The sequence below is a fragment of the Otolemur garnettii genome, unplaced genomic scaffold, assembly GCF_000181295.1.
Source record: "Otolemur garnettii isolate 467f Iridium unplaced genomic scaffold, OtoGar3 scaffold00097, whole genome shotgun sequence".
Classification (NCBI taxonomy): Eukaryota; Metazoa; Chordata; class Mammalia; order Primates; family Galagidae; genus Otolemur; species Otolemur garnettii.
This window is the reverse complement of record NW_003852492.1, coordinates 5,647,688-5,670,624: the sequence shown is the minus strand read 5'-3', so window position 1 is coordinate 5,670,624 and position 22,937 is coordinate 5,647,688. Positions and strand designations below refer to the sequence as shown.

The window sequence follows — 22,937 nt, the reverse complement described above, 5'->3', positions numbered from 1 at the left end:
ATTGTCTGATGTATCTATAGTCCTACTATGTAACACAGCCATGGACAGATTAGTGATCCTGATTAATAAGGTTTTGTTTAACCAGAGAACTGTAAAAACAAAGCATTGTAAAAAGCCTTGTTTAAATACTTAAATAATTTTAACTGGACTCAGTTGAACAGTACAACCATATTACCTCTCATTCACTTGGTAACTTCCCCCGACAAGTGCACTTTCCACGTTCACTATTGTTCTCTCTCCCACACTTGGTGCTTTGGGTGAATTCTGTTGCTTCTTGATGGAAATTAGTTGGGCCCTCACCCTCATCAACCTCTGCATGAAACATGGGAGGAATCATTTGTAATTTGTTGACTAAATGGATGAATGATGTGGTTGTGGGCTTACTAGGAAGACGCGGAGTCCTTTCAGTGATTCCCTATTGCTACTGACAACAGCACACTTGAAAATGAAAAGGATGGATCATGAGGTTATTTGACTAGATACGTGGAATTTTCTTCCAATTAAAATCCCTAAATTCTAAAAGAATTAACTAAAAATAAATTTTGAATTTCCTGCCTAGTGTGACCTCTCTTGCCTTAAAATTCCTCTAGCAATTATCAGAATTATAAGCTATTTAACTCTCAAGGCCTTGGACATCCTTTCTTTTATTCTGACTTGTTCAGTTTTTCATTGTTATTTAAAGTTTCGTATGTTTATGTATTGTTTCCGCTGCTGCACTGTGCTGCCTTAACAATGTGAAACTATTTATCCTTAACAATAGTTCATAAAAAGCCTAGAGCTTCCTGTGAACCCCTGTAGGTGTCTCTAGGGGGGAGGGAGGGAGGGAGGGAGGGAGGAGAGGACGGGAATGGCTGTGAGCAGAAGATAATGAGCATTAGAACACGAAACTCTCGGTTTCTACACAGCCTCCCATCCCTACTCAAAAAAAGTAGCTCATTTTTATACATTGATAATTTTCTAATATAGGACCTCAGTGACAGAGAGAGAGGCAGAGGATTCCACTACTTAAGTTTCATAGCCACGAACCACCAGCACATACCTGATGACTGTCCTTCCCATAAACATGTGAGCTCCATGAAGGCAGAGGGCAGAGATTACAGCGTGTGTGGGAGGCTATATTTTATATGGAATGGATAGGTGAATGAGCAAATGAATGAATTTGCCCCAGAAAGGGTTTGACCAAGAAAGATGGACTCTCGGTATTTAATTGCCTTAAGGTATTTTCACTTAGAGGACTTCTTTTTGAGTCTGGGACCTTTTCAAATATGGGATGAATATACAATGTATTATTTAACCTGAGACATTTTCTAAAGTAAAAGGTGTGGCACTTGTAATTATCATAGATCAACAGCTAGAAACAAGCACTATCCTAATGAGATAGGACTTACAGTCATGCTCTTGAGTGCCATCTGAAGGGGATCTTGCTGGTGGCCGGTTTACCATTTGCCAAAGCGTCCCGAGGTCCTATTTGTTTCTGCCCTATCAGAAGTGGTTATGACTTATAGGGAACCATCCAATGCCAGAATGACAGTCCTCTGGGAACCAGGTGACGCTTTGGGTTCAATATATTTTTTCTTTCACTGGACAGTCCAAGCTCATCCTCAGGCTAACCAGCCAGGTGGCATCTTTGAGGTCTCCACCTGACGAGTATGACACCCAGTGTACGGTCATTTGCAAAGTAAGGGACTTGTTTGGTCTCATGCTGAATTCACAGAGGATCCAGTTGAGGGGAAATGTGAAACTTTTTTACAATGCTGCTATTAGGAGCCTAGGATTTAGATCAGACCATTTACCAATGTTATGTTTTAGGAGACAGGGTTCGACCTGTAATATATCCAAGGTTATGTGATACATTCTATTATAAGGGTGTTACACTCTGTTCATAAAATTACAAATGTCTTCCAGAAACAGGGTGAGTCAAATGTGAGACTGGCAAAGGCTCCGACATGTGTACTCAGCCCAGGGTCAGTGCATGATTATTAAACTCTGCTGAAAAAATAAATAAATTGACATTTCAGACTGAAAATCACATCCTGTCTAGGGAGTGTGCACACTGGCTGTATGCAGATAATATACATCCTCAGAGTCATGAGGCAATTTGTGCTGGTGCCGATTTCCTGCTAGTCAGTCCCTCCTGGTCCCCACAGAGCAGGCTTGGGTGACAATGAAAGCCCCTTCCCCCACCCCCCACACGGGGCCCATTTAACAGGTCCCAGAAAGCAACCAAACCCTGTTCAATCTCAGCCTCGGGGCTGCTGGCTTCCTCTTACTGTCCGCTCCCAGTCCTGACCCCAGCCCACCAGGGGCTATAACAGTGAGCTGCCGTGTAGAAGACGCAGTGGAGCGTCCCTGCCATGGACGGGCTGCCCGGGCAGGATAACGACATCTGGGCAGCTCCTGGTTAGATATTAGCCCACTGAAGCCTGAACTTGAACGGGTGGGCTCCGGCTCACTGAGCACCCATCCTCACCCTTCCCGATCAGACTTCCACCACGCAGCCCTTTCAGGTTAGTTCTGTTGCTGACTTCTCCTGGGACTTGGATGCAAATGCTGATGTACTCAGCCCTTATTTCCCAAGAATAAGGTAGTGCCTGGAAGTAGTGGAATCTGTAAAACTAGGAAGAGGCTAAAGGTGATCCTTTCATCATTTGGAATCTAAAATTACAGGCCGTACACATGAGACTGGTTAGGAAATGATGGACTCTGGAGGATTCAAGTCAATAGCTATTCACCGAGTGATGTCTATTTGCCGGTGCTGGTGTCTTAATTAACACACACATGCACATAACCTAGCGTGCGTTTTGCACACAGCAGGCATTTCTTCTCACTAATCCTGTATAAGGGAGGAACTGCGCTGAGGAGGCCAATGTGAAAACAGGTGTTGGCATGTGACTGTAGAATCCTGGAGTTCATTTAACATGACAGTCTCCTCCTCTAGAACCAGGACCCACTAACCAAAAGTCATTAATAATTTCCCCCAGAAAAGCAGCACCAATTTTCAGAAGTTCTCCTGCCCCCTGACCCTGTTCGCCCTGTGTGTCTGCCCCAAAGGCCACCACAGTTCTGCCTGTTGAAATGCGACTATTTCAAGGTGGCTTCAAGTGCCATCTACTCTACAGCCTCATCTCCCTGTCTCTGTAACACCCTCCCACAATAAACAGAGCCTAAGCGTTCCCTGAAACCCTGCTGAGAGGTTTAATCACCATCCCTTCGTTGGGTTATTTTCTGCTAGGTTTATATTTAGTTATGAATAATCAGTCTGATCCTCAGCACTAGACAGTTACAGGACACACGGGGAAGGCTAGGACGGTGCTGCTTTCATTGTTCTGTTTTTCTGCAGCTCTTTTGTGAGGCCCCATCTCATGTCAGGAATTGCACAGGCACCAGCAAGTCCCCGGGGAGCAGAATAGACGGCTCTTGCATCCACTGAGCTTCCTTCTGTGTAGTGACAGACACCGGGGAACACACACTCATCAAAGCTCTGATGCAACTTTCCCAACTCCAACATGCACAGCACTGGGTACAAAATGATTCTTTGTTCTGGGATGCTGACCTGTGCATGCAGTGCCCTTAGCGGCATCCCTGACCTCTGATCCCTAGACGCCAGTGGCACATCTCCCTGGGCTCCAGTTCCAATGACCAAAACTGTCTCCAGACCCTGCTAAATGTTTGCTAGGGAGCAAAACCGCCAGATTGAGGATCACTGCTCCGAAGTGATAAATGCGATTATAAATGCAGCTTCTACGGGACCAGAGAGGAAGGGCATTTAACAAAGACCTCAGGGTCGAGGAAGGTATATCAGGTTGGGCCCCAGCAGGAAACAGATGGTGCATTCAACTTTGAGCAACCCTAGCCAGGCTTAATAAGGAAATTAGTTACAAAGGGTGGGCAGGGAAGAGGGAGACCGCACAGACAGTCGATGCTCCTGGCAGGCGAGGACTGAGTCATCAGTGAATGGGCTTGCTTTTCATATTTGTTCACATCTGTAGTTCAAGGTCCTACCATGTGTTAGGGCAGGCAGGTACTAGAACTAGGAGGGAGTGGTGTTGGGTGGCTGATTTGCAAAGAGCCGTGTCCTTTGGGGAAGTGACTCAGGGAGGTGACCCTGCGGGGAAATCCCTATCTCAGCTCACCATTTTCTTCCTCTGATCACCCGCCTGGCTTCCCCTTGGCCACCTCCACCAGAAGCTATAGTCAAGGGCACAGCTAGTGTAACCCCTGTGCTAGTGTCAGGTGCTCTGAGAGAAAGGAGGACCAAGATGGGGGTGAGAAGGAGGTCTGGAGGATCAAAAAAGAAGTATGAATGTGGACCAGCATCCCTGAAAAGTGGCATCTAAATAGAGACCTGCACACAGAGTCAGAGGGCTCTAGGGGAAAGGAGGAGGAGGTGGGTTGAGTACCACATATGAATTCTGTGCCATAAAACTCAGTTCTGAGAATGATCAATGGGTTTGCAGCTAATGTGTTGAGACTTTGCCCATCTGGCTGGGGAGGAATTCTGTCTGAGTCCAGCTTTGGGACTTGGCCTTTCTTCACTAGAGTGCACAGAACGCTTTGGAAAGGCCTCCAGTTTTCGGTCCTCAGAGGTAGGTTCATTGTCTAAGAGCTCAATGAACGTTTATTAAATGAAAGAATAAAGGCAGGCAGGAGGAAGGAAGGCAGGCAGGCAGGGAGGGAAGGAAGGAGGGACAGACAGGACGGGAGGAAGGGAGGGCTGGTGGATGGGTAGATTCAGTTGTATTATCAGTGAGGTAGGGGTCACCTACTGGGGCTGGCATGGGAAAAGAACAGGTAGTCGGCCCCTGGTGGGGGGCAGCTCCCGACAGTCCATCTCCCCCCTACCCCAGGTTGTTCCACGCCCACCTCCATGAGCCTAGACTCTGCTTATTTCTTTGAAACAAAAGCCTGGATGGTAACCATCCTCTGGATGCCTAGCAACTGCTCTGGACCCCATGACACAAAAGTCATTAACAACCCTGGGCAAGAAGCTAAGAATGGAGAACTCACAAAGCCTGGCCTATTTGGGGGGGCTGGGGAGGAGCAAAGGCCTCCCAGTCCCTCCCTCTTCTACAGCTTTGAGAACAGAATATCGGTCCCTTTTGGGGAAGATTAACTCGTCATGTGACAAGGGCAGAGGGGGTGTGGAGTCCAGCATGGGAGGAAAGCGGTCTAGGGGAATCAAATCCTAGTCCATACTGTGTAAACATATAGGGGGAACAGAGTCTGAACAAATGGCGGCTAGAGGAGGCTAGAAAGCAGAGGAGCTTTGCAAGGCACTCAATTGATAGAACTTTTTACCTAGTCTTGTGAGGAGCCCCGAGGGAGCCCAAAGACCTTTCTGTGTGCTCTCACTCTCCAGATTTCCATGCGGATCTGGGGGGCAGGTGGCCATACTTCCCACTCTGGCTGAAGCCCCCTGATTTTTAGGAACCTTGGTGCACTGATTCCACTCCCACCCCCACCCAGGGTCCCTGCACAGTCAGGTCCCAAGGCCCACCAGTATCATCACGGCGCTTGGGCTGCAGAACTAAATACCAGGAAATAATGCCATTTTGTTCACTTTCACCCGTTCATACATTGACTCTATAAACAAAGACATCATACCGAAGTATTTTCTTCAACACAGAAGCAGCACCAGCTGCCCAAGGGGCTGTCCCCAAGCTTTCTAGAATGTTCTATGCCTCCGTTTCGGGCATAGAGCTGTCTGTGCCCTCCTAAGCCCGTACCCTTCTTCCCGCACCATCTCGCTGGTGTCCTTGCTAATTCTGCAAAGTTAATACCTGATTAATAGCTCCTGTGATAGGACAGTTCCGGGATGAGCTGTAGCCCCCATTTACAATCTGCTGATGATTGAAAAATTATGTTCAGTTCAGTAATAATTGATGGAAATGGTCTCTTCTCCTCTGCAGCTGATTTGCTTTGTAATTGTGATTTAATAATGTAAATATAGCTTGTTTTCTTCTCAAGATGAATTGCCGTCTGATTTGCCAAGCTCAGGCCTCTTTGGGTTTTCTTACCCCTTGTCTCTTCTCATGAAATCCTAGGTGAGATTTCTTCCTTCTTTTGCTATATTTTTATCTACACACACACACCCCCGCACCCACTTTGAGCTGATGGTTGGAAGGATCACATGTTTCCAACCAGCTACTGACCATCAAAAATTACAGCTAACACTTTTTAGGAATAATATAACTCCACAACTTTATTTTTATCCCTGATAAAGCCAGAGGCCCGGGGTGGTTGGCTCATGTACCCAAGTACACACACACAGAGTCCGATTGGCCCTGAACTTTACTCACACAGTCCTATTTCCTAAATGATGAGTCAAGTTTGGAAAGAACGTCTCTACATTTGCTGTCTCTACCGAATGGTTCTCTGATACACCTTCATACCACATGTGTGTCTGTGTGTGTGTGTGTGTGTGTGTATAATATGCAGAAAGCAGTAAGCACCACACTGTTACTTACATTAATACCAGGACTTACTCCCAGGGTACAATATTCTAAAACTGCTGGAGGGGCTTTAGAATTAAGGATGAAGAAGTGTAGGCTCAAGGTCATGTGACTTATCCACTGGGACTGTTTCTCCGCAGAAGCTCCCTCTTTGGCGCCACCTATCTCAGTACCAGACTGCAGACACCTGTCCTGTGTGACTGGGAGTGCAGCAGCCCCCTCCTACTGCCCCGTTTTGTCTGGGATCTAGCCATTCAGGCCTGCTCTGTGGGACCTTAGTCACCCTTGTGGAAGACAAGCCTCCTTTGTCTTTCTCTCCCAGACTGACACTGTCTGCCATGAAGACAGAGACTCCATCATGTCCGCTAAGAAGGCAGAAATAAAAATGATAAGCTCATCTGGGGTAGTGGGAAAAACATCTCGGGATCTACAGGACTCTGCTTTCTTTCCCAGCAAGATCTGGTAATTTGGATAGAGGCCCTGAGGGTAGTGACCACTGAGGAATCTTAGCAAAGGCAGGTGGCTGGAAGGAGGTGCAGGAGACAGCAGGGGCCTGGGGAGGGGAGGGAGGGAGGCAGGCAGGCCAGCTCCGGCCTGAGCCTCTGGGTCATGTTACCATGCACGCAGCAGCAGTCTGGCTTCCAGAACCAGAACTCTCACCTCTGATCTTCACTTCCCCAGTTGAATGCGGGGTACTGTCCAGGGACAGTGGACAAGTGTATAGACTCCCTATCTACAGTGCCAGAAAGACTGTCAAGAACAGTGGCTAGGCGGCGCCTGTGGCTTAAAGGAGTAGGCCACCGACCCCATAGGGTTCAACCCCCCCGGAAATAACGGGTTCAAATCCAGAACTGGCCAAAAAAACTACAAAAAAAAAAAAAAAAAAAAAAAAAGAACAACAGTGACTGAGGAACCTACAAAACAAGCTGACCTGACCCCCTCACTGTGCAGACACGGGGCCTGCTCACTGGTACTGGCTGGCTAGTGACTGAGCAAGGACAAAAATCACGACCTCCTTGCCTTCCGCTGGGCCCCTCAGAACCTGCTGGACCCGAGCTCTGTAGCCACAGGTTGATTCCAATAGTGGATATGGAAGAGAAATTTGGGGAGTAATACCCAGCGTGGCCCTCACTCCCAGGACGAGCGTCCCCTTGTCTCTCTAGCTGTTCTCCGGTTGGGAAGGATTAGTGAAGTGAGACATATAACTAAGAAGAGAATATTTTTAGCGAAGGCAGGGGAGGGCAGAAAGTAGAGAGAAGCATCATTTTCCTGCATTTAGAGGGCACCCTCAGACCCACGAAAATGGGCCTCAAATCATATAAGTGGATGATTAGTTACATCTATAACACATTATTCCAATCTCCCCATCGCGGGGAGGGACAGAAGAACAGCTACTTGTCAAAATCTACATGAATAGGAGTCTGGGAAAGGAAAGGAATTAATTTCCCCCATTAACGCAAGACATTACCTTCAGATACACACAGTCCTTCATAATTGTCAAAACCTCTCTTTCCTCCCTGTCACCAAGGAGCTAAAGCACAATGACAGATGACAGCTACCTTGAAATTGTGCTGGTGTCTCTATTCTTGTGTCTGCATCGTCAAGACCTCAGATAAAGTTTGGGTGGCCTGGGTCAGCTCTGCAGTGCGCACGCCCTCGGCTTGGGGGTTGGGACTCTGTCTATCAAACTCTGCTTATCAAAGTTCTGGAACATAAGGAATTGTTTAAGATTCCTGGTCATAGATGGTATAGTGGGGTTTTGAAAGGTTATAAAACACTGAAATGGATAGTGATCTTGGACTTCATCCAGTGCCATTTCTTATGTTTGATAGTAAAAAACTTTAATCAGGGTGTAAAGTACTAAAGACCCGGAAATCATATAACATAGTGTGACAAAATCAGGATCACATCCCAGGTCTTCTGATCTCTAACTTAGTGGTTTTCTCCATTATTTCTACTATTGCCATGAAGTTGTACAAGTTCTCATGCACTAAGTGACTTTTAAAGTGACCGGGCTAAGGAGAGAGAACAGAAATATCCAGAAAGATTCCCACCTTGGATGAGAGGTCAGCTTAATCATCATCCAGGTCAGATGGTAAGAGGGAGACCAACTGGGTCTGAATAGCACAGGGAGGAGAGTCCTTGACAGGAAAGTTTCCAAAGCGACCTTCCCCCACCACAGCACCGATGTTGCCCTTGGCTCCTAAGCCTTGCTGTCAGCACACGCCAGAGCGCAATGCGTGACGCCGTTATCGCCCCGTGACGCTCCAGAGCTCAGCCCTTTCTGCTCTGCCGAGTGTGCAGGGTGTCTGAGCTTGGGGCCTGCCTGCCGCTCCTGCTGCCTGGGATGCTGGGTACTTGGCCTGGAAGCCAGTATGAGTATTTTGGAAATATTTATGAATGTTGATAGTTGCTGTCATTGTCATGCTGCTCTGCTGTCGGGAAATGATATAGGAAGAGAGAAAAAGACAGTCAAAGAAAAGGAAGGAAAGAGAGTCAGGGCCACCATGGCCTCAGCTGCAGAAACTGGACTAAGCTTTTCCTCAAAAGGCCATTTCTCCAATATCCCCCAAAATGCTTACGGCTGTCCCAGCCAGATCATTCCAGAAAGGCACAGGGCTTGCATCTGGTCTGCCAGGAGGAGCCCTGGAACCTCAGCTGGGTTTGCAGCCTGGCAGGCCGTGATCCTGGCTGTCCCCAGCCTCTGAGTGGGTTGGGATCCAACCAGCTGCCCTCTACACGTCACCCCAGAGAGCAGTGTAGCTGGTGGGCCTGGAGCTCTGGGGGAAAGATAGCACCTGGAATCTTTTTTGACGCTTGGTCCAGGGTCCAGCAGAGTCCTGCACCAGAGGGCCACACCCTACTTGGGGCTGGGCCACTGCCTCTTGCTAGATTAAAACATGGGAGTGTCAGGCAACCCCAAGTGCAGAGTAAGATGCCAGCAGTAGCCCAGGCCCCCCAGTCCCATGACAGACCTCGCAACGGGCTGGAAGCATGTCGGCTGCCTGTTTTATCACTCAAACCAGTAGTTTAGAGAGTGGGAAGTGACTATTCATAACTATGTCGGGAAGACAGGTGGCAGCTGAGATGGTCCCAGGAAAATGTAGCTGGAAGGTAACCCAACTTACACAACCATCAAAGGCATTTTTGATGTCGGTATACAAATAAATGAATCCCCAGGGAAACGAGTCAGAGGTGGTTGATGTTAGAAGCAAAGTTTTAATTTCCCTAAAGGCAAGCAAGGGCTCAAGCACTTAGTCTGATGTGCTAAGTAAATGAAGATTTTGTACACTGCTCCCCTCCCAAAGATTCCTACCCTGCAGTCCTCTTTGGGCTCAAAAGCCACTTTTCCAAAGCGCCCTCAGGTAACACGGTGTTGGCTATTTGCACACCGCACTGTGGCATAAGACATTTCTGTTCCTCTAATGTATCGGTTTAAAAAATTGCGCATGGGTGACTAGCCAGGCCTGCTGCGGCTCAAACATTCTTAACAACACGTGCAGATGAAAGCAGAATCTCATTCAATGCCTTGATAGGGTTTTTTGTTGCTGTTTTTAAATTATTGAGCTTTTTTTTTTTAAACCAGTAGTTTGCTGCTCAGCACTCACTTTATTTTTAGTCATTAATATTGAAATAACCCTGTTGATTTCAAGTGAAATAATCATAAGAGGAAAACATGTAAAATAAATAAAAACTTTCCAAATGCACTTAAACATTTTGTCAATAAGTTAGCTGTTCAAGTAACTCTGCTATTTAAAAATAATGATTTTTTTCTTTCACTGCTACGTTGTTTTGGTCAGAATTGTTTGTTTCAGTTTATAGTTAAATACTTTTTAGAACGTAAATGTCAGCGTCTTGTTGAACCCAAAGAGACTACTCAGCTCATCAAATGGATTTAAGCTTTGCCTGCCTGTAAGAGATTTCAGCTTTCTGCTTCTACATCCTTATTTTCTGTCTTTCTCTTCCCCCCTTTTTTTCACTCTTGCCCCATCTGTCTCTCCCCCCATCTTTCTTTTCTCTCCACCCCTGCTCCTGGCACATACTTCCACGCAAAAGGAATTGGCCTCATCCTCGCAGGCACCCTCTTTCTATGTCACTCAGAATCGGTCTCAGGGGGTCGGCATCATCACCAGAAGATTGCAAAAGTCCCGCATCCCTGTCCTTCCCACTCAGAATGAACCCATCCCAGGAAAGTGAACAAAAGTGGCTATAAAGCCAACCTAAGCACATGTCAGCACCGTGCTTTAGAAAGCAGCTTCTTAATCTTCATGCTCCTTGCTCCAGTGTCTGTGGAATCCATGGTCTTTGGAGACTGAGGGACAGCAGGAGTAGCTGTCACCTGACCCTCGTTGTCATTCACTTTACCCCATGGCCAGGTCCCCTTTTCCAGCCTCACTTGCAGTAAAGCTTTTGGTGTGAACATCAGGCCAGTCTGTTTTGCACAGGAGCTGACAGGCAACAGGAGGTCTGAGCATGTGCTGAGAGGCTCACAGGCCTTGTATAGTCCTAGGTCCCAAGTGACTTCTCAGGAAGGGAAGCCAGTCAGGCCACAGGTGGATCTAGCCCTGGGAAAGTGAAGGAAACAGGGCTCCTCAACTCACCAATGCTGGCACTCCACACCGCACTGTGCGTTAGAGTCCCCTGAGATGTTTTCAGAGAATATGGACACCTGGGCCTCTCCCCAGGCAATCCAGTCAATCTGTAGCCATGGACACTAGTGTCTGTTTTCAAAGTGCTACTTTGCTGAGTCTGATGAGCCACGAGGAATGAGAGTTTCTGTCCTAGGGGCTTTCTGTCTACAGAGAGGCCCCTTGACATTCTGCTGTCCTGCCCACATCCACCAGACCAAACCCTCTAAGTCCTCTCATCTTTGGCTGTCTTCTAGCAAAGAGCTGAAGTGCCCCAGTGTGTATATCTTTCCAGGCAGTCCTATAGGACGGGTCCCTTGAGACCTTCTCTCTTTGTCTCACCCTCAGCTATCCCCAGCTGGAAAATCAGGTTCTAACATGGCTTCTGCCACCATCACCCCAGCCTGGAGGAAGGACAGAGGAAACTCACCCCACTGCTGCCACGGAATCCCTCTGAGCCCCCAGCTATGGAGACTGCTCTTAATGGAGTCCTCCCCCACTGGAAGCTCAGTGAACTTTCACAGGAACACGTGGATCTTGTTATTTCCCAACTTCCTGTCAGCCCTAGGGAAGGCAGCCAGCAGGGCAGCCCCGGATGCCTGGTGGGAGCAGGACCTGATGGCCTCAGCCTGGACAAGTTTGCCTGAGCCCAAGACAAAGGGCTTCTGTCACTGCCGGCTAGGGCGACATTGACCAGGGTTTCAGTCTCCAAACTAGAATGACTTCCACACAATTCAATCGTTTGTATTAATGAAGGGGAAATGAAACAGTGGGTTTATCATACTTTTCATTAACTCCAGTGCAGTGAAGGGGACAAATCTGGGAGTTGGGAGCAAGAAGTTTGCAATGTACCGCTGTCCACACACCTTGGTTTAATTAAGGAGGAGCAGCCTAGAGTTGCCAGTTGCCAGCAGGGTCTGAAGGATTGTCATAAGGTGGTAGGGGCGGGGGTCAAAGACTGGCCCGGACGCAGCAGCGTGGGAGTTCTGTAACAATTCCAAGTTCCCAAGCCTCTGGCCATCAGGCATGGTGTGAACACATGTACGTTTAACTCACACTCTGGCGGCCGTAGCAGGGAATGAAGGGAAGGTGTGATTTCTACTCAGGGCTGTTGAGATTTAGACAGCACAGTGGGGTGACCGCTCTGTAGGAAGAGGAGCCAAGAGTACAAGCCCCAGGATATGTGAGCCACACCGTGTCCCCCATGCTAACACCGTACCCCAGTTCCAAACCTAGGCATGGTTCTACTGTGTCTGTCCTTAGAAAGAAGCAGGATGTGGTATCAGGAGATTCATGATCGAGGAGGATTCTAGGAGATCTCTGGGAAGAAAGGAAAAACCCTTTTCCTCCCCTTTCTGTTGCTAGAAACCAGCTTTTCTGCCTCCCACTCACCCTGCCTCCCCCATTGGGGAGGAGATTGCTCAGGCATCCATTGGGCCTAGTTAGGCAAAGACAAGGCTGTCATCTAGCAATAGGACATCACTCCCGTGTCACCCCCCCCTTCCTGATCCACCTGGGTCTGGGCTCTCCTTCCCCTGGGCTCCACATGACAGCACAGCGCCTGCTCTCCACCTGCTATTGAGCCTGTGACTGAGCATCCTGCCCAGTTCACCCCCTGTGCAAGTCCAGCTGTCTTTAGTTCACAGGGAGAGGGGCAAGAACCTCCCATCAGCCTTGGGTTCCACACCCAGATTTCAGTTCAGCTCGACAGCAGTAAAGTAGCTGTTTCGATCTGCTCACAGCTCATTCTGTGATTACCAGTACATTCTATTGGCTAAAATAATCCTGGGGCAGAGAGAAGGATGAGTGGCAGGGCTGGGCATCTCCCTCTGCCTCCCCCACCGAATGTCTGACAGCCCCTACCTGGTCCTACACACCCCAAGCGCAGGAACTGGTCGGGGAGGTGGGCAGGATAGCGCTGGCTCCTGCCTGTGGCCCTCTTTCGCTCCAGAAGTTTAGGACAGGAGGTTCAGCAAATGCACAACATGCCTGCCAGGCCGCATTTTTCTAACCATGGTACACACCTTATGGAGGTAAAATCTTTGTATCTTGGTGGTTGAATTGCTGCGGCCTAGCTTTGGTGAGTGGGCAAACAGCTTTTCTCTACCTGGATTAAAAAGCCTAACTGTGGCCTAACAGGCCTGAACCATTCTCACAATCATCACCCGGACATTCGATCCCAAGTTTCCAAATTCAGGTGGACAGAGATCATCTATAATAGTCCCTCTTGCTGGGCAGCAGGAAACTCATTATTTCCAGAAAGCCCAACATCTGAGCCAAATGGACAGACTCCCGAGCCCACACTCAGCCTTCTCCCACCGGCTTCCTTCTGACCACCCATGTCCTCTCTTCTGTTCTTGTTCTTCTTTTCCTTGTTGGGTCAAAGCTTCCTAAAATCCAGCCTCTCCACTCTGCTCTCATCTCCCCCACAGAGCACAGTTCAGGCACAGTCCCCTGTGCATCACCTCCTGACATGTTCGGTCCCCTGGCAAACACTGGGGCAGGTGCAGGCATCTAACCTCACAGGGCGGCTTCCCTAGATAGAGCTCTGCCCAAACAAGGAGGTGACTTTTAATCATCTCAAAGGAAGAAGCCAAGCAAGAATTGCTGTATTCTGGAGATGACGTTTTTAACAATGTGAATAGTCTACCACAGGGACAGGCTGCCTCCAAACACTGTCCCTGGGGATATTCACAGAGAAGATACTCTGCAGAATTTCTACAGTCCCCCAAAGTAGAAGGCTAAAATCGTTGACCCCTCATGGTACTTCCAACTTTGTAACTCTAAGGGATTGTCTGAGGAAATAGAAGGGAAAAGTGGATGCAAGAATGATGGCTGAGATAAAGCCGGCATGGAAGGACGGGACAGTCAGAGATAGAAAGGAGAAGTAGGTCAGGAAGCCTCTAGATTCCACCCTGGATTTCCTGTCTTATCTCTTCCTCACCAAATGCTTAGGTTTCTTCAGGCCCTCATCATCAATCTTGCTGACCCACTATACCTTACTTGAGGGATCTAGAAATAACTAAACATTGAAAAACTGAGCCTCGGGCAACAGAAAATATAAACTGCTTTGAATTCTGGGCTCATGACAGTGCAGACCACCAAGGTGAAAGATCCCGTTTCCATGACATCTCTCCCCAACCCTTCACCACCACCAGTGTTCAACCCAACACCTGGCTCATACTAGGTCGAACTCAATAGCGGCAGGTGTTATCATGGCTGGAGACCAGCCAGGGACCCCTCTCCTCCTGAGTCAATTCCGTCTCTTCCACCATTTCTCAGAGGGAGTAGACCTTGCTCATGAGGTTAAGTTCTTTCTGCTCCCTGGCTGTGCTGGGTCAGAACATGCATTCCTACAGAAGAACCCCGCTGTGCCCACAGGACCTAGAGGTCACCCACCCTCTTCCCAGCCGTGACTCCCGCCTCCGAGAAGATGGCTTCCTCCCACATCCCCAGATGAACGGCCCCATTTTTAAGCTTGCAAATCATAATCGTGCTAATCTGTCAAACTGAACTGACTTTCTTTGAAGCAATTCCTCTATGGAAAGACATAAGTCCTGCTTTTATGCATTTCTGCCAAAGGTTTAGAATCTACTTTCTGTTGCTTATGACGGTGTTATATTGGGATGGCTGAATGCTTAGGGCAGGTTCATAATGCCACTGGTTTCCTACAGGACGTCTTGCTATAAAGCAAAACTGCTGAGAAGACTTGGAGTTTCTGTTTTCATCATCTTTGACAGAGAAAATAGTATAGCTCTACAGCCCTTTAAAAAAAATTTCCTTTGAATGTGTCTTCAGGATCTTTCCTGTGGCTCCAAAGCTATCAGGCCTGTGCTACCTCGGTCCTCTGTTCCTCTTCATTTCCCTCCTCTCCCCGTCTCCCCCATCTGTTTCTCCCTACCCCAATTTTCCCACACCTCCAACTCTATCCTGAGCAGTTTGGCTTCCTGGCAGCTGGCAAAGAGGATTAAAACATCTCTTATCTCCTACCCCTTTCTCTGCAGCATAGAGTTAGAATTTTCCCCTGTGGCCAGAATGGGAGAGGGCAGGGAAAGCATTCACCCCATGTCCCCCTAGGTCTCAGACATTTAGTACCCAAATTTGCACTGCTTTAAACTTGTCAGCTGGCACTCAAAGTAGTTCAGAATATTGGGGGGCTGAGGCTTGAGCACCTGAGTTGGAGGAAGGCCTGAGTAAGAGTGAGACCTCATCTCTAATACAGAAAAAACTAGCCTAGCATGGTGGCAGCTACCTGTAGTCACAGCGACTTGGGAGGCTGAGGCAAGAGAATCTCTTGAGCTCAAGAGTTTCAGGTTGCTGTGAGCTGTGATGACACCGCAATGTCACGGCACTCTACCCAGGGCATCAGAATGAGACTCTGTCTCAAAAAAAAAAAAAAAAGAAAAGAAAAGAAAGAAAGGAAAAGAAAATAGCATCTAAATCTCGTTTGCTGAGCCCAAGAAGAGGAATCTATGTTGGATCTATCAGGTGTAGAGCATAAATATCTGAATCTTGTATTTGGGTAAAAGTGGTGAAGGCTGTCTTGCTTAGTAGGATGTAAGCATTCCAATTTGTACAAATAATCAACACACTGAATCCTATAATGGCATAAATGTATTTATGATCTATGTATGAATGACTTAATTAAAAAATAAATAAAATCAGATAAAAAAACGATAATAGGCTCGGCGCCTGTGGCTCAAGCGGCTAAGGCGCCAGCCACATACACCTAAGGTGGCGGGTTCGAATCCCCAGCCTGGGCCCACCAAACAACGGTGACAGCTGCAACCAAAAAATGGCCAGGCGTTGTGGCGGGCGCCTGTGGTCCCAGCTACTTGGGAGGCTGAGACAGGAGACTTGCTTGAGCCCAGGAGTTGGAGGTTGCTGTGAGCTGTGATGCTATGGCACTCTACCCAGGGGGATAGCTTGAGGCTCTGTCTCAAAAAAACAAAAAACAAAAAACACGATAATAATGAAAAAAAAAAAAAAGAAGAGTTTCTACATCTTCTTCTCACTTCTCAGCAAAGAACCCTTTTGGGGACATTCACATTTTGTAGGATGATCATAGAAGTGAATGGGAAAGGAAGCCCTAAGGTCCTGATTCTCAGCTTCAGTGTACCCCACTGAACCTCACACTCCAAAACGAGTGTCTATAGGGATGCAGACTCCACAGGGCTCTAGCTGGAAGGGCACTCAGTTATATCTGCTTAACCAGCTGGCCACTTCAGAGATCTAGGTAGTTACTATTTTGGGGTGAGCCCCCATGCAGCCTAAGTGGAGTCTGGGGCTTCACTCCTCAGAGTGTGGGCCTGACCCAGCCCCTCCTATGGTGGAACCAGCACCTGAGCACCTGCTAGAAACCTAGACCCCAGTCTAGGCCGACTGAATTAGAATTGATATTAAAAAAAAAAAATCCTTGTGGGATTTATATGCAAATTAAAATAAGAGAAGCTCTTACTTTATTGAAAAAACTTGACAGAATTCATTCTGTCACTTAATGTGGTAGTATTATCATAATGATCCCCATGTAACATGAAACACACTTTTTCTCCCTTTTTTGCTGTCACGTAACTGTCCCATAAAAACAGCATTACAGATAGTGAAAAGAAATCTCTGCATTCTCGAGAGTGGCTAGTGGTCTGGTAATTCCCCCTGGAAGGTGCACGATCTGTTCTAATAGGGGGTCTTTGCCCTCTTTGATGGCATGTCACCCTCTGTGCAGGTCTGGGCTTCAAAGTTAGATGGTATTTGTTCGTCTGGGGCTGTCAGGACATCTGGCTGGTGTCCACATGCAGCATGAGCTTTCTTGTTCTCCCCTGGGTAAAGGGAACAGACACCCTGCCCAAAACCCCTGCCGGGCCCTCTGCAGGTTACCGGTTGTCTGGGGAAGTGTTCAGAGCAGTGTGACCACTGGTGGCCGGTCCTCTGCAGTGCACATTGAAAACGCAGTCGTCACAGCAGAAGGCCAGGCTTCCCCTCCTACCACACCTACTCTTCAACACGTTTGATTTCATTTCTGAGTCATCTTTAAACATGCTTACATTGGTCAACTGGCACTTTTTGCCTGTTAAATTTCCTAGAATAAATCATCTCAGAATCCCCTTCAATTGTGATATTCTGTAAGTCTAAGAGAAACAAAGAGAAAAGGAGGAGGTGCTGTTTGCCTTTGCCTAATGAAACTAGAGGAGTTAGGATATGAAGGAGCCTGGATAGTTGTGACTGATGGGGTAGTGGGCTCTGACCCAGCAGTGCCACCCTGAGGTCCCTGTATGTGTGTCCCTGTTCCAGGCCCCAGGACACCTGTGCTCTGGAGTGTCCCCTCTGATCCCTGCATCCATCTGAAGCCAGCAACACCAGTCAGGAGAGACACTGCAATCCCTAGCAGGGAATGTGGGGGCTGTTGTCCCATTTCTCCCCTTCAGGGGCTCCTCCATGCTGCACCCTTCACTTACTCCTCCCTTGGGTTCAGCTAGATTTCCCAGCGACTCTGAACCTCACACCTATGGACTTGGCCTGGGTTCCAGGAAGGCAGCCTTACAAGTGAACTCCCCTCCCTGGCCAAACCTGTATTTCTTCCATGGAATTGTATGAGATTGGCCTACCAGAGTGGTGCTGATTTGAGGTGACTTATCTCTATAGTAGGTTGGTAACCAGCATCTAGACACTGAGGGTACAGTCCGGGTGGGGATACAGGCAGGGAAGGCAGTGAGATCCAGAAAGTACGTGATACAGAAATGGGCAGGTACAGTGGAAGCTCCCCAAGGCTTGGACCTGGGACCCAGTCAGGGTGTCCTGGCTGACCCCCACAGACCTTCCTGCTCCACACCAGCAGTGGACCCAGACTTGGTCGAAAGAGGAACCATTGGATCAAGTTATGTTTCCAAAGGGTTGTGGGAATATTGTAATTTTTACTGTTCTGAAAACTAATTTGGCCCTAACACGTAGAGCATAAAAAATATATCGAGTCTGTAAGAAACACAGATGGGCCAGGTGTGGCGGCACACACCTATAATTCTAGCAATTTGAGAGGCTGAAGTGGGAAGATTGCTTGAGTCCAAGAGTTGAAAGCTGCAGCGAACTATGATCTTGCCAAAGGAAGGAAGAAGAGAAAGAAAGAAAGAAAGAAAGAAGGCGGCAGATGGCTTTGCCTTCCCTTTGGCCTTCATCTTGGTCTTCATAGGAGCCCAGTGTCTTGACAGACTCAGAACATTTGTGTTTGAAGAGAGAGGATCTATTATCTCTGCTCTGAACCCCAGGGAGTGGGATACAGGATAAAGTAGAGGGGCCAGATGGTTGCAACCGCAAGCACTGGTAGCTTGATGGTAAAGCAGAGTTCGAAGCTCCAGAATTTCAAGTTTCACAAATACCAAAGTTTGAATCCTCCCCAGTACTCCACAAAGTCAGATAGTAAATCCATGAGGCTGTTCTAGATACTGCAAATGCAGCATGTGGGGCCGTGGCTTTTATCTTGTGTTGGCAAATATTTACTGAGCGTCTATGAAATAGCAGCTATGAGGTCCTTCCTGCATTGTCCTCTCCATCTTCTCTACCACAGGTTGAAACTGAACCAGCAACTTTGCATTTACTTACGTTAAACTATAGAATGCTTATTTTTTTTGTCCTACAAAGTAGCTACTTCCTGGAACCAAGGCCAAGTCCATAGGTGTGAGGTTCAGAATCACTGGGATGTATTCTGTATATAAAGGTGTTTGTACATAGTGAAAAATTATGACATAATTCATAGTATGTTACTGAAGTTATTTTATATTTTGTTATTGATCATAACATTTTATTTTTAAAATGTTAAGGCTTATTAATCCTCTCAAATATTTATCATGTATTTAGTTAATCCTCATACTAACCACATAAGAAAAATTGTCTCAAAAAAAAAAAAAAAAAGGAGGGGGGAGGTCAAGCCTCACTTTGTCACCCTGGGTAGAGTGCCATGGCATCATCATAGCTCACAGCAACCTCAGAGTCTTAGGCTCAAACGATCCACTTGCCTCAGCCTCCCAAATAGGTGGACCTATAGGTACCTGCCTTAACACCTGGCTAGTTTTTCTATTTTTAGTAGAGATGAGGTCTTGCTCAGGCTGGTGTTGAACTCCGGTCCCAATTCACCTAAGTGCAGGACGGAATTCCTTAAGGATTAAACTGTACTGTGGTGTGTGAGAAGGGAGTTCCTGAGCTCAAGCCATCCTCTTGCCGTGGCTTCCCAGAGGGCTAGGATTACAGGTGTGAGTCACTTTGCCCAGCCTTAATATCTCTTTCTTATCAAATGGTCTACAAATGTCAAAGCAATATGGTCAAAAATACTTGACCCAACACCCAAGCAGAGACTCTCCATTTTCAGTCGCCATGCTGATGGGCCAACATGGCACCCTGGGTCTTTGACATGCTAGTCAAATCCCATTACTGTGGCTTTCCCTACTCCTCTCCGCAAAGCCTCTAGATGTGAACACAGTTCTGTCCCAGGTCTCACAGTTTCTTATTGTTTTCTCTCTGTTTCTTTCTCCCCAGAAGGCCAGGGCTTTGTAAGTGAAGATGAATACCTGGAAATCTCGGACATCAAACGTGACCAGTCTGGGGAGTATGAATGCAGCGCCTTGAACGACGTGGCTGCACCTGACGTGCGGAAAGTAAAAATCACTGTAAACTGTGAGTGGACCTGCAGCCAGGGCCTTCCAGGGGAGGAGTGGGTGTGGGACCAAGGGGACAAGATGGCAATGAACCACATGATACCAACAGGAAAGCACCATCAGCTTGCTTTGCCCTATCGTGGCCTCCATGGCCTGTGTTCCCTGGAGTCTTCCTGAGACTATCAGAGCTTCCACTGAGTGGATAAAATTGAACTGGTTTCAAGGCCTGGAGAAGAAGTTAGAATGAATGCAGTATCTTCAGGCAGCTTCTATTAAATGGTCATTTTCCTGGGACAGAAGGTTGTCACAAGAACTCTGTTTACGCAGCAAATGACTGTGCCTTTATTCTCTTTCATGGAATCACCCTCTGTGTTGGGATTCTCCCCTCCCCCCAGATCCTCCATATATATCAAGAGCCAAGAACACTGGTGTTTCAGTTGGTCAGAAGGGTATCCTGAGCTGTGAAGCCTCTGCGGTCCCCATGGCTGAATTCCAGTGGTTCAAGGAAGACACCAGGTACCTTGACACTTAGGGGACTTAGGGGACTCTGAGGGATCAGTCTCCTCAGGAGGAGGATGAAGTAAAAGGGAAAGAAGACAAGACAAAAATCCAGGGCAGCCTCCTTTCTAACAGAGGATCCTTTCTGACCCAGAATTTTTAAAAAATGGAGGAAGGTAGGAAGTGGACAAAGTGAATTGACCTTGATCAGGACCTGAGAATCATGTAGACATTGTCTGTCTTCGAGCCTACAAGTCAGGAAATGTAGTCTGTTGAGCACTACGATTCTTTCCTTCCTCCTCCTGAGGGAGGTTGTGATGTTTGCTGTTTGAGTTTGCAGACTGGGTCTGTGAGGAGGGAGTTCCTACAGGATTAGACTGTACTGTGGTTTGCAAGGACGGAGTTCCTGCAGGATTAGACTGTACTGTGGTTTGTGAGGACGGAGTTCCTGCAGGATTAGACTGTACTGTCTCTGGGTTTTCTCAGTACCTTCCGTCTGCAGCCTCAGCCTGTGAGCAGACCCAGACCCTCAGCACCTTCTCTGTTGCAGGTTAGCCACTGGCCTGGATGGAATGAGGATTGAGAATAAAGGCCACATGTCCACGCTGACCTTCTTCAATGTTTCAGAAAAGGATTATGGAAACTACACTTGTGTGGCCACAAACAAGCTTGGGAACACCAACGCCAGCATCACATTGTATGGTGAGTGCAGGAGGCCCTGGATGCAGCGGGCTCAGTCACCTGCAGGAGTTGGGGGACCTTGGAGGGAGGAAGGCTCCAACTGCTTGACCTGTGTCCATCCTGCTCAACCTACCACACTTTGAGAAGTACTTCTCCCTGTCATTTACCTAGCATGTGACACAGTGATGCTTACATGGGCATGGCTATCTCCCGGTCACTGAGGTTTGCCCTTACAAAAGGAATAAACCAATTTCAGGATTAAATTGAATGGTGATTGCACAAAAATGCTAGGACCATGAATCAGATCAATTGTAGTACCATCTAAAGTTCTCTGGGGACACATAATTTCAACCTTCTGTCATAAGGGTCTATGATTCTTGGGGTTATGTGTAAGTTTAAGCCAAGTCAACTGCTGCCATTGTACTTCCCATGTTGAGCGCATGTGGCTTTCTCATTCATTGGAAGAACAGAGCAGCAGTCTGAGTCCTCATCAGATGACCGTTCTATCCAAAGTGAGAGCAGCAGACCCTCTCTGAAGGTCTCTCTCACCCCTATAGAGATCCCAGGGCCCACAGTGGGCCCCTGTGAAGCCCTCAGCTCTCCCCCACTCCAGCTTCCCATAACTGCCATGTCCTGTCCTTGTGCAACGTCTCACACAGGGCCCAGCTTATTGTGATATTTTTTGTGTGTGTTTTTGTTTAGTTGCTGAGGTTTGGTTGGAGGGCAGCATTTAAGGACTAGGATGAACAGGTAGCCCCCTTTTCCACGTGCACCTCAGACCCTGAGCAAGCTTCAGCACTGACATTAACTAAACTTTGTCCACCAACCATCTGAAATGTGTGATCTATGTCTTTTGTTTCCTCTCTGCATTGTGTGTGCATTGTGCTGTGTGTGTCTTAGAAATAAGCCCCTCATCAGCAGTGGCAGGTGGGTACAGCATGTTCCTTCCTTCCTCTGCCTGCCTGAATGCCTGTGCTTTTGAATTTCTGCTACTTCAAAGATAGGCGTGCCTGCTTCACCTCCCTGATTTATCTCTCTGTAGTCAGTAGACCTCAAGGGGCTGGGTTTGCACAGTTTAGGTAGCAAGCATGTAGAAGATGATGCCTCTCACATGCTCAGTTATAGATTTCAGGGGAAGGGGATTTTGCTCCCAAAACAATAAACTTCTACTGAAAAGAATGAGCATTCTGCTATTTCTGCACACAGCAACACCAGGAGCAAGCCGGCCCAGAGACCAAATGGATTATTAGATGAATGTCTCCGTGGAGAAGTCACCCTAGTATGAATGTTTTATTCTTTTAGCCCAAGGCAAAGAGGGCTAATGATTAGTTCTAGAACTTTAAGATAGAAGTGCATGGGATCGTTATTCATAATGGCAATGTCTACTATTTACCAAATATTTACTGGTTTCTAGGCTTGTGTCATGCTGTGCAAGGCAGGTTATTAACCCCATTTTCTAGATAAGTAGGAGGAGGACCAAAGAGCTTGGATAACACTGAAGTCCACGTAGCTAATAATAGACACTGGATCACTGGAGGAGACCCAGGAACTGGAGGATTTGCCCAGCCTGTAAGCATGCACATGCGCACAGACACACACTCTCTTTCTCACGCATCTAGGGGAAGCAGCATCAGGTACTCAGCTCTGCTGTCACAGAGAGAAGACACCTAGCCCTATTGTCATAAGATGTCAATCTCAGTCACATGCAAAGTGATGACATGCGAATTTTATAGACCCAGAATCAGCTCTGCTACTGTCCCCTTTCATCGCTCCTGACCCAGGACACTCACAAACCTACAGCCCTGCCCATGTCTTGATGCCTGGGAACACTGATTCCCTGGTCTTAATAAAACTGGGAGGAGAGGGCGGGACAAGGCACCACCCTGCCAATGACCTGCTATTACCCCTGTGGGTATCGAGGCTGCCAGTGGCAAGGAATATGGTCGGTAGAAGCGCCTGGGACTGACAACCCCATCACCCAAGGAAAGAAATGTGTCATAGCAGATAATGACAGCAGTGTACACCCAGACTGCCTCAGT

General features: G+C 47.6%; 1 protein-coding gene across 6 annotated transcripts in view; it reads left to right on the top strand.

The window, feature by feature from the left end:
• Positions 1 to 22,937, top strand: part of OPCML (opioid binding protein/cell adhesion molecule like) — a 1,086,020-nt gene that overhangs the window by 1,049,838 nt on the left and 13,245 nt on the right. For 4 of the 6 annotated variants that reach the window (XM_012808947.1, XM_003795915.2, XM_012808949.1 and 1 more), the window contains 3 exons: positions 19,601 to 19,738; positions 20,115 to 20,235; positions 20,768 to 20,919. In XM_012808947.1, the coding sequence (XP_012664401.1) occupies positions 19,601 to 19,738; positions 20,115 to 20,235; positions 20,768 to 20,919 (411 nt within the window). Of the gene's footprint in view, positions 1 to 19,600; positions 19,739 to 20,114; positions 20,236 to 20,767; positions 20,920 to 21,798; positions 21,826 to 22,937 lie in introns of all 6 variants that reach the window. The other 2 variants (XM_023516769.1, XM_012808946.1) reach the window with 2 other exon arrangements.